The sequence below is a fragment of the Vulpes vulpes genome, chromosome 13, assembly GCF_048418805.1.
Source record: "Vulpes vulpes isolate BD-2025 chromosome 13, VulVul3, whole genome shotgun sequence".
Lineage (NCBI taxonomy): Eukaryota > Metazoa > Chordata > Mammalia > Carnivora > Canidae > Vulpes > Vulpes vulpes.
The window spans coordinates 19,282,325-19,300,721 of record NC_132792.1 but is presented as its reverse complement, the minus strand read 5'-3'; the positions used below and the strand labels follow the sequence as shown (position 1 = coordinate 19,300,721).

Sequence of the window (18,397 nt, the reverse complement as noted above, 5' to 3'; positions counted from 1 at the left end):
AGCATCAAAATGAGAAGGACATGGTGGCTAATTGCTATCAATTACACACAAACACAAAATGAGGCAGTAGGGATACACAGGCCCAAGGAGGTCTCAACACTGGTAATTATCACCGGGACCCAGGAGAAGAGCGTTAAAATCTTCATATAGGGATTTAATTTTAGTTCAGTGGTTGAGAGTAAAAAGAGCAGAGTCTCCATCTGTTAAAAAGAAAGTTATGATCAATACTGACTTCTAAGTAATTGTTAAGCACACTCATCTTTGCTGGGGGTTATATCTGGCCTGAAGTTTAGCCAGATGCCTCCCTGTGAGTAGCTTATGCTTTGAGCAAGCATCACTGCACTGTCTCCGGATGTCACCTGGATTGATCTGGTTAGGCTAGAGTTAGGCTGCAGTAACGAACATCTCTCGAAACCTTGGGACACAAGTTTATTTCTTGCTTCTACAAAAAAGTCAGCTACAAGTCAGCTCCTAGGTAGCTGTCCTCCATGGGATGGCTTTGTGTTCTGCAATCTGAACATGTAGACGCCGTCATTTCCAAAAAGAAACAGGAAGTTTGCTCCAGGGTTTAGCTGATGTTAGTAGATACTTCTTTCTCTCCAGAGGCCAATGTCTAGAACTAGTCAGTTTAAGAGACTGGGAAGTGCAGAGGTCCATGAGCACATGAGAGAAGCAGATACTGATGAACACAGGTGTCCTCTCCCATGACAGCACTGGTGAAAGCAGAAGCAGATACACCCTCACATTCCTATACAAAGCTAATAAGCCTTAAAGCCTAAAAACTGTATCAGCTGCTTATCCCCAACAACCTTTTTCTGAATGCTGATGATATGCGCTAGTCTCTTCACTAGATAAGTATGGCTGCAGGTGAAAGAAGTCAAAATTAGGCCAGACAGAAAAAGACAGGATTCGCTACTTCTCCCCAAGTGCTTTCATGCTATTACGAATACCCTCTAAACAGTCTAACTCTTAGGCTCAAAGTCCAATGATGCAGGTTAAGGATAAGAAGAATCAAAGAAGCAGCAAGAAAGTCGGAGAAACCAAAGGGATTACGCCTCCTAGACATAAGGATCAATGGAAGACTCCTTGGTTCCTACCCGTGCACACTCTTAAATATACACAGTGACAGATATGGATGGCCTTCAGTCTATAGCTAAGACTTCTTCCCTTGTAAACCTAGATTCACAAGTTTAATAACCTACTTGATACGTTCTCTTGGATATCTCAGAAATTTTAATATCAACACGGCCAAAATGAAACTTCTGATTCCCCCCCGGGGCTTACCCTTTTAACACCCTCCCTTGCCAATTTTCCTACCTTACTAAATAACGCTAATGTCTAGTTAGCTGCTCCAACCAGAAACATAGGAGTCATCCTTGATTCCTCCCTTTGCCTCATGGGTTATACCTAATTATGTCTTACCAATTCTACCTTCAAAATGAACTTAAATTTGCCCACCTCTCTCCATTTCTATTTACTCTACTCTGGAACAACACAGCATTGTCTCTCAACACCATAAACTCCAATAGCCCCTTCCCAATGTCCCCATTTCTACTTATTTGCTTCTCAACAACTCTGTAGAGCAGCTACAGTCTTTTCTTTCCAAGTCCCTCGCCTACCTAAAACCCTTCAATGATTTCCATCACACTAAGTATAAAATTCAGATAAAACCACACAATCTCTCCTCCAGTATCCTCTTGAGCCATTTGTAAACCTGCCACACTGGTCTTTTCTAAGCAGTCTTCTGTACTTGAGGGTCTATGCACAAGCTGACCTAGTTCCATGAAGTGTTCTTGCTCCCAAGAAGTATTCTTGCTTCTTTTGGCATGGATGTATTTTTAACATTTTTAACAGTTTCTCAGACCTCAGTTGGTTTCCTTCCAAATATATATTAGAATTTGCATCACAGTACATGTTTCAGATCCAGTTTCCACTTCTGTCTTGCTCAATATAGTATCACCAGAAAAGGGGTCTAATAGATACTTTAAATATAGAATGGCATGAACATTTTTAAGGATATAGAAGCCACTCTCACAGAGTGAGAAGAGGTTAAGTCTACATTTTATACTATGTCAGGATCCTGTTTCCCTAGGGTCACAAACTAAATGGACTGTAGAAGCCTAGCTAGAAACAGAAAGAGTAAAGAGGGCCAGGCATGGACAGAACCAAATCTAAAGGGGGCAACTGCTGACAGCTGCAGCTGGTATAAATTTAGGCTTATCATTTCCAGGTTTTTTAAGTCTGAGAAATGGGAAATCTGGAGCTTTTAAATAAAGAATTTCTGGGTTTTTCCACTGTTGAATCATTGAACTTTAAGTCTGTGTGGGCAAACAAAACTTGTTGATAAACCCAGTATGGCTGTAGGCACCCAATCTGAAACCGACTGCTTAAAAAAAAAAAAAAAAAAAAGAAAGAAAAAAGAAAAAAGTATATTCTCTAATCCATCTGGCCAAAATATTTTGAGGATTGAGGATAATGGTATTAAGAATAACAATAGTAGCAAACTTACATCATGCTTACAATATGCCAGGAGCTGTTTTAAGCACTATATATATAAACTGCAGTGATTCTAACCACCACATAGTGAGGTAAATATGAGGATTATCCCTACTGCACAGATGAAGACACTGAAGCCAGAAAGAGGTCAAGAAGTTAGCCCCAGGTGGTACAGCTATTAAGTAGCAGGGCAGGGATCAGACCTAGGTCCCAGAGCCTGTGAGTTTTACTCTGTAATTTGAAGATAAAACAGTGAAGTTATATATCCTCTATAAAAATGCCTACATTATAACAAATCCAAGTTTTGATGCCTTCCTCTCTTCTGTTTTAGTTCTGATCTGTTCTGGCCACCTCCAAGTGGTTACTATTATCCAGGCTTTTAGAGAGTCAATCCTATGTTTATAGTGTTAATAATATAGTTTTTAGGCCTAACCCTATTTACTACAGTATGAGAAAATGCTGTCAGATTCTGACCCCCTCCCCCAAAATAGATTACACAGTGTGTAAGGTAGACATGTGAACAATTAGGAGCTAAACTGCGTAATTAAGAACAAGATGCTGCCAGAGTCCAACTTTGGTTGTGGCATTTGGCCAAAAATCTGTTATTAGCTATGGTTTCGACCTTGGTTTTTGGCAGGCCAAGTAGCCAAATGCCATTTCAACCGTGTTTCTGGCAGCCCCAAGCTTGTGTGCAATTAATGATCATCTGATCATACAAGTTATTTACATATCTGATTACCATAGCATCATCAGCAACACAAATAGGGGTGTTCTTCAGGCTTACTGTTGCTGTATGAAAATTCCCTTTCCAGTAGAATGAGACATGTAACTTAGAGTAAGATTCTTCTGGTTTGCTTCACACAATTAAAAGTTTATCTGCCAAGTGATAAATGTATACAGATTACAAAAATTCATGTCAACAACAAAAAATAGCTATACCTCTAGGACATATACCAGGCATGGTTACAAGACATAAGGATCTATTACTGAACAAAACAGGTCTCCGCCCTCACAGACTTTACACTCTGAGAGATGATGTATGATAATTCACATAATAAAGAAGCGATATACTGTTTTAGCAAGTTGTGAGTATACTGGAGCTGGGGAGGGGATCAGGGGTATTGGGAAAGAGGTCATTATTTAAATAGAATAACCCATGCAAACCCCAATGAGAAGGTTAAACAGCCAAGATTTAAAAGAGATGAAGAAGCATGGCCTATGCTTCCCGAGGAAAAGGAACCGCAGGTAGAAGGAACAACCAATATAAGGCTCTGCAGTAGGAAGATGCCTGGTTTAATCTAGGAGCAGTCTAAGCAAGGAAGAGAGTATAGTAGCAGATGACATGAGTGACTTGGCAGGGGACAGATCACACAGGGAGGGCCTGGTAGGACATCTAAAGGACGTTGGCTTTTGAGAAAACAAGGAACCATTAGACGAATAACAGGATCTGACTCGCACATTAACAAGACCATTCTGGCTGCTGAGCTGAGAATCATGTTTTACAATGAATGTTGTGAAAACATTGCTTTAAAGAAAACCACAAGGGAGAAGAACAAAATTAAGCTTCACTTTGAGAATTTTTTAAAAGCATCTTTTTCAAGTACTAAAAAACGAAAAGCTTTACTTTATGGGATTGTTTCAATGAAGTTACCTCATGACTTTCAACCAAGATGGCAAGCCCAAGAGTAGAAGTCTTTAGTATAGTAGTTATTGTTGGAGGAGGAGAAAACTTAATGACCTGAGAGGGGAATAGCACCATTAGCACGACACCGTAATGACAGAGCTGGATAAAAATGTAGGTTGCTCCATTACTGACCTTAGCTGAAAGAGAGCACATTTTCAGTATCATAGATGTGCAATGTAAAAACCACAAGAGCTGACAGCTCAGAGAAATTATTACCACTGAACTACAATGCCAATTTTAAACAAAATCTGCTTGGTATAATTTTAATTAAGTTGTAATAAATAGACATGCTTATTAATATTTCAGGCTTATTCTTGTATGTGAGGCATTCATTCTATGATGGCGATACTGAGCTTCAGCCAAATAATGATTTAACACCGAGCTATGTGGCTTCGGGCCAAAATGCACATTTGATATGATAGGGACCAAATGTTTGTGCATCCTCCCAAATTCATATCTTGAAGCCCTAACCTCCAATGTGCTGGCATTTGGTAATGGGGGCCTTTGGGAGATACTTTTAGAGAAGATCATGAGGGCGGGGCTCCATTTGATTAATGTCCTTTTACAAAGAGGAAGAAAGAGCTCACTCCGCACCATGTGAGGCCACAGCCAGAAGGTTGCCCATCTGCAAGCCAGGTAAAAGGCACTTACCAGGAATCAATTAGCTGGCACCCTGACCTTGGGACTTGTCCGCCTCCAGAACTGTAAGAGGTCAAGTTTATTGTTTACACTACCTAGCCTATAGTATTTTGCTACAGCAACCTAAGCCAACTACGATGCTGTGTATCTAAGGTTACCTGTGAAAGCAACACTTAAAACATTATTTCCAATTTTTTATGAATTAGAAATAACTTTCAAGTGTTGATTGGTACCCGGTGGTGTGATCTTCAGTTTTAATCAGAAATTCGTAACTATTTAAGGAGAAGCTGGTGCTTGAAGGAAATAAAGTCTGACTTCAAAAGAATAGGTTAGGGAATTCAAACGATGCTTATGAGGAGGACCCTGCAGAGAGCTACAGGTGGAGGTGAAGGAAACTTGCCATCTGAAATCCTGGCCAACCCGGGAGGGCAAGAGAGATCACTAGGTCCCAACACGGAGGTAGGAGAGCAAGTTTGGAATGCTTGCCATAGACTGCAAGACAGCTATTTTCCCTGGCTTAGGGACAATCTAGACTTTGTGAGGATGAACGATAGCATACTGGCTATGGAAGTATTCCCTGCTCACCTTATGTAGGATAGCTCACTTGCACTCAGTGTTCAGAAAAGTATTCCCCTGACATGGTCCACCATTATAGGAAGAAGCAAGATTTATCCTTCTGCTCATTTGTAGAGAGGCTAAAGATAATTAAACCACCACAAGGCAAAAGAGAGAGTAGAGGCAAGAGACTTCTGTCTCGCATCAATTGATTCATTTATCAAAAATGTATTCTTTATTATGTGCTGGACACTATAGCAGGTAATCATGTTACAGCAGCAAACCAGACAGATAAGATCACGGCTTTCAAGGAGTTTCAATTTTATTGGAGACACAGAAGATAAACAGGAGGATTTCAGATGGGAAGAAGTTCTATGAAGGACAAACCGTGAGGTCAGAATGTCCCCAGGGACTAATTCAGCTAGGGTGGTTGGTCTTCTCTAGAGAGGCACATTTGAGCTAGGACCTAAATGACAAGGAATCAGCCATCCAATGATCAAGGGAGAAAACAGAAGGGATGGGGAATACCAATGCTCTCCAAAGGACCTTGGTATATTCAAGAAACAAAGACAAGTATGTCTGGAGCTCAGACAACCAGAAGGGAGCCTGCTATGAAGTTGAGAAGGCAAGCACAACCCAATGTCTTATGGTATTATCAATCATGATAAAGTACAAATCCAGATACATTAAATGCTATGGAAGACTATTAAGGATGCCTAGCAGGTGAATGGCTTTCTCTGATTCAATATTGCTGTGTGGAGAAGGATCACAGGAGGACAAGAGGGAAGTGGAAGCCCATTAAGAGGCTATGTTGTGGTCCATGGGAGAAAAGATGGTGAAATGAGGTGGAGAAGCAACATGAATGGATTTCAGAAGAGGTAGTTGGGGCAAATAAATGAACATGATAGGCTGATGAATAATATCCATCTCTCTAAAACAGAAGTGTCTGTCATTTGCATTTTGTTTCTTTTACATAGTGGAATTCCCTTTTTCCAATTATTACAAAATCTTTCTAAATGTATAAGTAATATCAGGGCAATTTTAAGTGATTTATTACTTATTACAATTATTTTTTCCCTTTCCCACTATAAACTTTTGCCAACTTATGTCCAAACTGTACATAAGTTGTGCTCATTTATTTGCAGGTTTACAGAGAAAGTGTTTAAAATGATTTGAAGTACCCCTTCTACCTCCCACTTCTCTCCCCACAGTTCTCTATAATATTGGGTGTGCACCATCAGAAGCTGAGGTGTCTAGTGCCTCCCATCGGCTGAGGCACAGGCAAGGTGATGTGGCACAGTGAGGACATGCAGATATGCATACAAGCCACAGGTCCACCACTTACCTCAGTGAAATGCATCCACTTCCTCAAAGTCACATGGAGACAGCAACACCCCCTCCTGTGCCCCATGCAGAGCCATTTACTATCTGGCTTTTATTATAAAGATTGCAAACACCGGTTCTAAATGGTCACCTGAGTTCAAGTGTTTATAGTTCAATAGCAACTACAGTGTAGTCTACCAAGGAAAGCAGAGATTTACTTGAAAATCCTCCTAAACATGTATTTTGTAAAGAAGCTATTTTAGCATGTATATGTTTATAGAGAGTAAAACTGTATGTGCTCAGAGAAGATGTGTATTTGTTAATCTATAATGCCCCTCCGTAGGAACTGGCATCAGCCCTCTAGCTATGGGTGTAGGCAAAGGCCAAACTCTGCTTTCTTCTACCTCCCTCTGACATTCATCTTTCTCTTATACTTGAATGTGTGGCTCTGCTTTGCCTGCTTCTTGAGTTCTTTACTCAGCTAGGTTGACCAAGGCTCTTAGATACTTCTAGGCTTTTCCAATCTCACTCATCAAAGACTAGTCATCTTCATCACAACTACAGAATAGGCTCACTGCTGTCATGAGTCCCATCTATGTTTGTCTCTTTCTCAGGTATGAGATGTACCTTTTTTTAATGCAGATGCACAGAATTCTGAAATATCTTAATTCTGACTGTTACGGACTAACTGCTTCCATGGTTAGATACTTATCTTCAGAAAGGAAAAGCATCTGGGCAGAGTGGCTACCAGACAAGCCCTCCCTAGAACTCAAACGCCCTTTTTGCTGTGTCAAAACTGTCAGTGGAACCGGGTTCTGATCCATCTGCTGTTGGGGGTTCCATCTCCCCTAAACATCACCTTTCATTCTGCAGCTTCAAATGGTACACACCATTGACACACCACAATGGTCTTCATATACCAGAAAAGTAGCATTAACCAAATGGTTCCAAGAACTTTTTTCATATAAATTTGTCAGAATAGAGTAGAAAGCGCTGGCCATGGATTAGAACCATGTTTCAGGCTAGACTGGGCCACTATTTGGTCTCAAAAATCTTGGAGAAGCCCAGGGTTCTCAGTTCCCTTACCTATAAATTAGGTGGTCAGATGTTCCCTAATGTTCGTTCTTTGTTGATCATACCATGAGTCTATGGCTCACATACATCCTAATTATTACATTTTTTCAGAGCTCAACACTTCAGTAATAAATGCTTACCTCTTCAAATACGGGTTTGCTATAGGCTTTTCCTGAGATCTTTCCAAGTGCCCAGTCTGTACTGGAGCCCTGGAACTCACACAACATGAAATCATTCTGGCTTGTGTCTCTTGTTCTGACCCTTCTGACAATTCTTAAAGTGTGTGCTCATTATGTTTCCCATGTGTTATGCCCCTTCATATCATTGGTGACATTATATTGGATTGGCAGCTTTTGGAGATACGCTTGCTCCCCAAGCCAAGAGATACAGAGAGCCAAGAATTAGATCATTCTATCCCCAAATTGCCACAGACCTTCTCAGAGGCAGCTGAGCCATGTAATTTGATCAAGGTTAAGTACCAATCCACCCTTCACCTTTTAACCCAAGTCAAAATTCTTTTAGTTTTCTGTTTTAATCCCAGATGAATGCTTCCTGCTAGTAGTTACAAATGTCCACAAGCCGCCTCCAGTCAACTCTCATTTATCTGCCTGTGGCTTATCCAAAGCACCAGGCTTTCTCCTCCTCCTGCCTCTGGCACCAAGTTTCAGGCCAGTTCCTTTAACTCTGTGCCAAAGAAATACAAACTAAATCTAATATTAGCCTAATGAGAAAAGGTTATCCTGCTGCCAAAGATTCACATAATGCATCCCAAAGCCAAATGTAGGCAATTATTCACTGTTTTAGATGCTGGCATTGCTTCTCCCTTAGATAAAACAGATCAAGATTTTCAGGTGTTTCTCTCTGAGGAATATAGATGACATGTACTGTTTTTTAACCTCTTCTACTGCCTAGTTGGCCAGATTCTCAATAGAACAGATTACATTTTCTTTTCAAATAAATAGGTCATTTGTACATTTGACATCAAGGGAATGAAAAATCCTGGGTTTAGAGTCATTTGACTTATATTTGAATGCTGACTTCCTTTAGTTGTTAGCCAGAAACTAAGTTTTGGCAAGTCATTTGAATACTGTTTTCTTAGCTACAAAATGAGGATATACATTTTATTTAAAGAAAAAAAAATACAGGGGCCCTGGGTGGCTCATTTAAGTGTCTGACTCTTGATTGCAGCTCAGGTCATGACCTCAGGGTCGTGAGATGGGGCCCCACATGGAGAGTGGAGCCTGCTTAGATTCTCTCTCTCTCTCTCTCTGCCCCTTCCCCTGCACGTGCTCTCCACACACACACACACACACACACACACACACACACACACACGCCTCTCACACACATTCATACACAATACTAGGCAGTCATGCATATACAAGGAACACTCAAAAAGCCACCAAGACTACTGATTATCACTGTGACTCACAACCTTAGAGGCTCTAGTGAACTACCATTGTTGACAAAAAATACATCCATCATCATAAGGACTTACTATAGGAAATCCTTATTTTATAGTATTAAGAGCACAGAATGGGAGTTTCCTCGTGAGTACCTGGAAAATCAAGTCTAGAAGGCAAAAGTTTCTCATTTCCCAATGTTGTATTTAGGCTATTGCTGAGGATACATCCCAGAATTCCAGTGCGGAAGGGCAAGGATACTGACTGCTGATAGGCGGATTCATTCCACAGCCAAAGTTCCCATGGAAACAGAAACCCTAATCATTGGAGCATTTGGGAACACCATTTTCAAAACAGACTCCTATTTCAACATTTCTTATGACTGATGCACATGTCCTCCAAGGCCCAAGGACAATAGAGAGGATGTTAGTACTACTTTTTCATCTTACTCCTATAACCCAGAGAACTTTGGTAGCTTTCTGTAGGTCAGAGCCATGCTATCTGACAGAACTTTCTAGGATGTTCTAAGTCTGTGCTATTCAGAATAGTAGCCCCTGGACATATGTGGCAACTGACCACTTGAAATCTGACTGGTAGGACCAAGGAAGTAAATCTACTATATTCAATTGCAATAAATTTAAATAACTACATATGCCCAGTGGCTACCATATTGGACAGTACAGGTAGAAAATAAATCCATGCTCCTCATTGCAGTATTCACATTCCATAAACTTGGCTCTAATCTACTGTTCTGTTTCCAAAACATGAATCTTGACTCCAAGGAAACTGCTGCTGAGCACCCCTGAGGATGTCTGCTGCCAAACCTTGGCTCGAAGTTCTTTGACTTCATTGCTTCCATTCTTACTGCTGCATATTTGAGTTTTACCTGCACTTCATAACACTGGTTCGGTTCTGTTCCGCTGGTGCCTACTCCCTGGATGCCCTGTCCCTACTTCTTGTGAAAAATGGGTTAATAAACCTTGGGTGTGGGCCTGTCCATGAAGGACCTCAGTCTCTCATAGGACTATTTCCTTGGAAGGTGCTCTGTGGAACTACACCTGGTCTGTAGGACTAGGAGTTGGTCTTGGGCCTCCATGACTACAATGGTAAAAAGAATAAAAATAAATCAATGGGAAAGAGGCCATACCCTCTGTGTTAAAAGGACCACCATGGCTCTCCTTTGTCACAATTGTACATACCCCTCTATGCGGAAGCAGACAAAAGCAGCCATGTACCTTTATAATTTCTGCACTTCCCTAGGAGATGAAAATGCCATACTTATCTCTTGTCCTGTATCCAACTGTAAAACTAAGTTAATAGTTAACATAGGTTTGGGGTATTTTTTGGTTTTCTGATTTTTGTTTTTTATCTTAAACTTGTAACTATAGCTCTGGTATGCATGTGTACTCTCTCCTGAGTCCCAAGTGTTCAGAAGCATTTAGAATTTATATTGGTAAATATCTTTGGCAGATCCACATTTCAGTTGGCTCCATTTTTTTTTTCCAACTAGACTCGATGCTGCCCAGTAATAAGGCTTAATTAAAAGTGAGATTGGTTCTCCACTGGTTTCTCTTTGGTCTGTAAGAGCTATGGGAATCTCCTGGCACAGACCACCTCTTTCTGGAACTAGAGTTCTAGTCTTTTGAGGATTAGAGCCAAAGGCTCTAAAATTACATTGTAAGGGAAGAAAAAGAAAAAAAGAATTTTTCCAAGAATGGAGATTAGAGAGAAAGATATATATATTTTTAGATTATGAAAGCAATACAAATTTGAGTCAAGATGGTATATTGAAATTTCATGCTATAATCTCCCCTTCCTCAGGCTCTAGAAACTTAAAGGTACTAGAAAGTACATTTTTAAGTTGATATAAAGTCAAACTTGAAATCACAGATGTCAGAAAACCACAGCAGACAAGATTCAGGAAGCTCACTATGCCTGCTGGGGATCTGGAACAGGTGATGTTCAAAACCCAACATGGCTGGACTCAAAGTGGCAAGGCCACAGGCATGATGGGGATGGGGAACCAGAACCAGGTGCCCTATGTGAAGCCTGCAAACAGGAAAGTGCATATGGGATGCTGTGGGAGAGCCTTGATTTGCATAATCAGTAGCAAAGGGAAAGTCAAATGGAACTGTAACATAACTCTTGGTCAGAGCTGTTACATCCCAGAAAGTTCAAAAAGAGGCAAACACAAAAGCACCTCACAAAATGGTCTCCACAACTGAAGGCACATGAAGGCAAAAAGTCTCAAGAAAACGCACTCCCTTGGTGAATAACTTACTAGCAACAATGGGAAGCTCTGGGAGGAAGTACAGCACCTTTTAAGGCCCAATATCGACTCAAAGAGCAAAAGTCACAGTTGAGCTACTCAAGTTAATAGGGCAATCTGAAAAAGGATTTGAAGTCAATACACTTAAAAACAAACAAAAAGACAACCAAAAACCTCAAAACAGAAGTGAACATTTTCCCCATAATCTCAACTCCAGATTTGAAACACGGTTCAAATTGTGGATTAACTTTTCCAGACTCAGTGATACTTCTATACAAAAAAAGACCTTTTTACATAAATGAGAACATGCTATATACACTGTGCCCTTCTCCCCTCTCTCACTTTAAAATATCACACTAGGGATCCCTGGGTGGCGCAGCGGTTTGGCGCCTGCCTTTGGCCCAGGGCGCGATCCTGGAGACCCGGGATCGAATCCCACATCAGGCTCCCGGTGCATGGAGCCTGCTTCTCCCTCCGCCTGTGTCTCTGCCTCTCTCTCTCTCTCTCTGTGACTATCATAAATAAATAAAAAAATTAAAAAAAATAAAAAAATAAAAAAAATAAATAAATAAAATATCACACTAATGTTCCCACTAAAATACTGCTAGATATTGAATGTCTGTTCTGCTAGTTGACCTCTAATGTGATAGAGGTGGAGCCTTTCATAGGTCATGAGGCTGGAGCCCTCATGAATGGAATCAGTGCTCTAAAGGAGACTCTAGAGAGCACCCTTGGCCCTTTACACCATGTAACACAGCGACATGACGACCATTTAAGAACAGGAGACAGTCCCTCATCAGATACTGAATCTGGTAGCACTTTGATCTTGAACTTCCCAGACTCCAGAACTGTGAGAAATAAATCTCTATAGTTTAGGGGTGCCTGAGTGGCTCAGTCAGTTAAGTGTCTGCCTTTGGCTCAGGTCATGATCCTAGGGTCCTTGAATCAAGCCCCACATCCCGTGGGCTCCCTGCTCAGTGGGGAGCCTGCTTCTTCCTCTTCCTCTAACTGCTCCCCCTGCTTACACATGCACTCACTCTCAAATAAATAAAGTAAAATCTTTCAAAAAATAAAAAAAAAATTCTACTGTTTATAAGCCACCTAGCCTTTTTGTTATAAGAACTTGAACAGACTAAGATAAATACATAGGTCTCTTTTACCTTATAAAGGGAGGATTCTATTTCATTGCATGGACATAGTTCCTCTAGCCAGCAACCCAGGAGTGGACATTTGGGCTCTTCCCAACATTTTCATATTATAAACCATGCCAGAGTGACCACCATCCTCCAGTCATTTTTACATATCTGGATGATTATTTCTTAAGACAAGTTCCTAGAGAGGGAAATTCTTGAAAAATTCACACATATTTAAAATTTCAATAACTACTATCATACTGTCCTCCAGAAAATGTGTACCAATTTATACAACTAAGTAGCTTTAAATGCACACATTTCTAGCCAGAGGTTTTTGAGGGTTTTGTTTTTAAGTTTAGAGTAGGTCAAGTTACCTGAGATTCAATTATTTGTCCAAGAAAGAAAGGAAACCCACAACTCCAATAACCCTCTCAAGGCAACAAAAACCTTGAAAGGTGTTTGTACATGACCCCAAACAAGTTCATATTGTGGCACAGAAGGTTCAGTGCAGGTAACACTGCAGGTCTGCAGCAATCACACTCATTTTTAATTCCGTCCCCTACCCCCACCCCCTGCAGCAACCACCCTGTCATCGGGTCCTCCATGAAAAAAGGAATAAAAACTTTTTCCAAGCTTTACTAAAGCCTCTGGTCATTCATTCCTAAATATGATTTCAATATGAAAACACTCAATCTCCTTAACCCCTTTTCACTGTAGATAAGCTGGGTAATTCAAATGAATCTGGTCTCTAATATGTGGTCCAGTCTACTCCTGAAGGCCCATTATGGACTACTACATTCTCAATGAAGTACGTCTTTAGCAAAGCAAACAAAGTGATCTAGAGAAGGCAAATGCTACCAACGTGAGATTCAGGAATTAATACAGTAGCATATACTCCAAATAATTCACAAGTTATCACATGTCAGATTTAAATAAAACTTTATATTACCGATGTGTTTTCAAGTAAGAGATAATCTGGAAATTTTTAACGTTGAATTAAAATCAGACAAGTAATAGTTTTTCTTTACTCTAACTTTTAATATGTTAAGCATCCTTTTGAAAAGATCCTAGTCAAGGTATTTATCTTCCTAAAGATCCTTAATACTTTTATTCCCCCTTGTCTTTCAAGATGCCTGTGTAGCATCAGAGATTGAGGAGGTTTAAATATAACAGGATATAGCAGGGCTCACTTTATTTCCAACTCTGCTCACAAACCAAACTTCAACCATCAACTGATTACCTATGAGATGCAATTTCTCTCCACTAAAATGCTTAGTGCAAAATATCTGCAATATCCTTGCAACTCATTTCCCATGCTTTATAACATACACAAGCATGTACTTTATGTCACTAGTTTTAATTATCCACACTAAAGAAGGGAAGCAACAATAGCAATTATTCAAAATTGTGGGTAAAAAAAATCCTATTTGATTTTGGAAGACATTTGGAGCAGGGAGGGAGTTGGTTATTGTAGGACAGCAAAGTCACCTGTCTACTTCAAGCTTTTCTGGGGCGACCGTAATCCTTGCTTTCCAAGGCACACACAGATTCACTCCTACAGACATTTGAAAGGAAAATCCTTTGCAGAGAATGCACAAGGGAGAAACCAAATACCATATGAAGACAAGTTCCTTCAATTTCCAAGGGGCCAGCTAATATGAACGTCTTCAACTGTGCCCCAAACATGAGCATCTTCACTGATTTCAGATAAAAATCCATCTATTGCCAGTTCCATTGTGGAAAACCCTAGAACAGGTTGTCCTTGCTAAAGAATCCTCTCCCCCACCCAGTCCCTTCTTACTGGAGTGTTATGTGCCTACAAATAAGACTTAAAAGAATTAAGTATCTTAAAACAAAAGAAATGGTTAGATCTTTCATTAATTAGAGTCCTGTTTATGTCGTCTACCTCACAGAATTGTTACAGGGACACAACAGGCCAGTACACTGAGAGTCTCTGAAACCATACCTGGAATACATGCATATATTTAATAAAACATCACTAATTAAGTGTGCTTGTCAGCAAAAGTCCCTCATACACGTGGCACTGGCCCTTTTTACAAAATCCTGCCAATGAATGGTATTATTTTATCTGTTCACCTCAATGGTGGAGGTAATTTTTATGATCTCTACAGAAGAGGAATGTGAGGCCTGGATAGTCACATGACATGCCTCATATCATAAAATGATAAATCTGAGCTTGGCAAACAAATCTTTCACCTCTGAGTCCAACGCATCCTTCTTGATTGGCCATTCTATACCACGCTCAGCCTCATGACATGACATGGCCCCCAAACGTGTTTTAGTTTCACTCCAAAGCAGATGCAGTCAACATTTTTGTTTGTTATTGCTTAGAACCAAGCAGCAGTCAGTGTTCATTTAACTGAAGATACAACAGTGAGTAGTGAAAAAGTGCCATCAGTTCTCTGTGGCTGGACCATAAAATATCAAAACTTTAACTTTGGAATCTCCCTAATTTAGTGGATCATTACCTACCTTAGCCGTCTCAGCTTCTGTTGGCAGTCGCTTGGGGGTTCCTTTTTGGTCAAGCACCTTCTGAAAATTTTTGTTTTTAATGGACTGAGATTCAACACCTTCCCCTTCAATTTGCAGTTTAAGGCCTTCAGCCCGGGCAGAGTGATCAATACCCCGTGGATTCAAGCCACAGTGGAGAGCTAGGAGAGAAGAAAAAATTCAACTTCATACAAGTCCCACAAAGAAGGTGTCCATGACGGAGTATTTCATCCGGCCTACGTGGGAAGAAACAAGGCAGCAGCAAATTTAGAAGTGGTGGAATAACATGGGAACTAATCTGGGGAGCAGGGAACATGGCATGGAGGGAACCCTGAGCTCTCAAGTCAGAACAACTCAAGTACAAACCCAGATACCATCATTTCCAAGTTGTTTGACCTTGAGCAAGTTACTAATTCCCACAGGACAGATGAGAATACCAAATCAGGCAACTTTGTTACAGCCTCCCACACAGGCACAACTAGTTCAACCCCTGCAGCTTAGCTTCTTGTCTCTGCCTCCATCTGGAAGAGCACTCCTTCCCTCCCCCTCTGAATTGCTTCAAGCATTTGCTCAAGTGCACCCTCTTGCATTCACTGTACAACTATTTGCTGAGCACTTACTATGTGCCGTCCCTGGGTTAGATCCTAAAAACATGTTTTTATGTATGACAGATGTTCCCTTCAAAGATCTCATGGTCCAATAGAAGAGGCCGATAAAAGACAAAAGAACAAGTGATTTTGAAACATTGTTACATTTAAAGAGAAGGAAAGACCCAAGTGGAGGGCTCCTAGGAATCTAGCCTAGTGGCTTCCACCTTTTCCTGTCTTACTTCTCCACATTCTCAGACATGGATACCTCCCCAAATAAAATCTACAGCCCATTTCTGAACATATTTATTCATTCAACAAATACTTACTGAGCCCCTCCAATGTACCCAGTATCAACAAAATAGCAGTGAATGTTATGGGACCCATATATTTCCCCTTAGATGACGTCCATGAACCACTAGGGGTGTGTAGACTGGGTGTGTATCTTCATGCACACACAACATATGTGTTTGTGCGTTGAGGTTTCTGGTAGTAAATTATTTCACTTCCCTGGGACCTCACCCCTTCAAGATTAAACTCATTACCCCCTTCCCTTTAGCCTCAGAAGACTCAAGGCCAGAACCTTCCCTCCTCCCATCCCACTTGGGTCTCTACCTCAGTGATAACCTTTTACTCAATACCTTCACTATCTCCCCTTTCTCAGCATTCTTCCCTTTTAGCAACTGCTGCAGGTCTATAATTCTTCTCTCAACTCATCACCCCCATTCAGGTCAGGATTTCCTCCTCCTACCTGGCTTCTGAGAGAGTCTGTGACACCTGAGAGACGAGGGCAGGCTTCCCAGAAGTGAGGCAGGGGTTGCCTCCCTGCTCGCCATGCTCTCCTTAACAGGAACCATCCACTCCCACACTCCAACAATCAATCTGCCGGTGACATCCAAATGTTAACTGCAGCCCGGATAGACCCGTTAGGAGTTTCAGACGTAGGCGAAACCTGGAACTCAATATCCCAATTCCAGTGTATCGCCGATACATCAGATTTAACGTGTTCAAAACCAATTCTTGGTTTTTCTATCACTCTCCCCAAAAATGCCTTTTCCAGTCCTCTCCAGTAACACAGGCACTGAAGAGTCATCCTTGGCAAGGATCTCCCCACGATTCACTACGTCCCTTCCATCTATCGCCAGGTCCAGCAAGCTCTACACCCACAGTGCTGCTCCAATCCATCCTCATGGCTCCATCTGCACTGCCATCACCCTGGTCTGAGCCACCCACGTCTCTCATCCGCACTGCTGACTGGCCCAACTGCTCTTCCTCACTGTAGCTCCCAAACTCCATTTAAAAAAAAAAAAAAAAAATACAGGTCAGATCATGAGATGCTTCAGCTTAGAACTTTCTAATGGCTTCATTTTATACTTACATCGTTCAAAAAGCTTTAGCATGGCCAACAAGGGCCTGCATTATCTGTCCCCTTTCTACCTATCCAATTTCATCACCCACGTTATCCCTCATTCACTCTGACCACACACTTCCTCTTCACACTTCCTACTACTTGAACGCATTGAGTTCTTTCACACTTTCTGCATTTTGTATGTCATGTTTCTTTGCCTAAAATGTTCTCCCCATTCCTCACCTAACTCCTACTCCTTTGTCAGGTTTTGGTTTAAAGAACACTCCTTCAGATATGCCTTCCCTTAATCCCCTTCCTCATCCCCATGCCCCCACCATGTTAGATCATGGTGCCTGAAACCATAAGTATTCAGATACTGAATAATCTTTAATTATACAAAGCTGGAAAAAAATTATACAAAGCTGGGCATGTGGCCTTATTTATATCCTTTAATATGAAAATTATCTGTGAATTTCTCTTCTAGCTCTAAGCTTCCTAGAGCCAAGAACCAACCTATTTCATGGTGCACAGTAGACATTCAGCATGTATTAGTTCATATGTCCTTCCTTAGGCTTTGTTCTGGATTTCAAATAATCTTCATAAAAACTTGGTGAGACTGAATTACATTCACCTCACAGATAAAGGAGAGGAGACTCAAGGTGTACAGTCACTAAAAGTGATGCAAGTGTCTACTGAAGGTCAAAAAAAAAAAAAAAATCAAGCATCATGTAGGATGCAGATGACTTTGAGTTTCAGATGAGCAAAACCAAACTAGATTAAATAGTAAGGAAAATTATTAGCTTTCAGAACAAGAAGTCCAGTAACAATAAAAGTTCAGAGTTTGTGGATTTGCCAGCTCAACACAGTCAATGAGGATTCTGATTTTATTTTTTCATCTCTCCATTCTGCTATTCAGAACATCACCTATGTCCTAAGCCTGGGTCCTCTCGTGGCACCTATAGTTACAAGCTTTTGGTTCTCATCTAGCAACAGTGACATTGTTCTCTTTCTCCTAATCCTCCTCCAAGCTTTTATTTTTTCCTCATCAGTCCAAAGTGAATCACACACTCATTAATAAACTAAAATGCTGGCAGTGGAGATAGGGTTACCCTTAGACCCGGCGACCCTTCACTAAAGTCAATTCCTCAAACCACATTGCTGTTATTCGAGAAGGTGGGGGAAGAATAGATGCTGGAGAACCAATCACAATGCCCAATTCACAAAGTGGGAGAAAGAGAATTTAGTAGCCAAATCTGTAAGAGCAGGAGGTTAATTACTGTTAATACAAATCAGCTTCTCCATCTCCAAAGAATGGCCTATTTGCAATGAATATTCAATATGTTAAAAATCATGATTAAAAAAGGTCTGTTTGTGA

General features: G+C 40.8%; 1 protein-coding gene across 14 annotated transcripts in view; it reads right to left on the bottom strand.

The window, feature by feature from the left end:
- The window catches only part of SAMD12 (sterile alpha motif domain containing 12), a 372,850-nt gene that overhangs the window by 317,226 nt on the left and 37,227 nt on the right, over positions 1–18,397 (bottom strand). For all 14 annotated transcript variants that reach the window (XR_011996526.1, XR_011996528.1, XR_011996531.1 and 11 more), the window contains exon 2: positions 15,070–15,248. Coding sequence is in view for 4 of the 14 variants with exons in the window: in XM_025993376.2 (XP_025849161.1) it covers positions 15,070–15,248 (179 nt within the window). In the remaining 10 variants the exon portion in view is untranslated. The remainder of the gene's footprint in view (positions 1–15,069; positions 15,249–18,397) is intronic.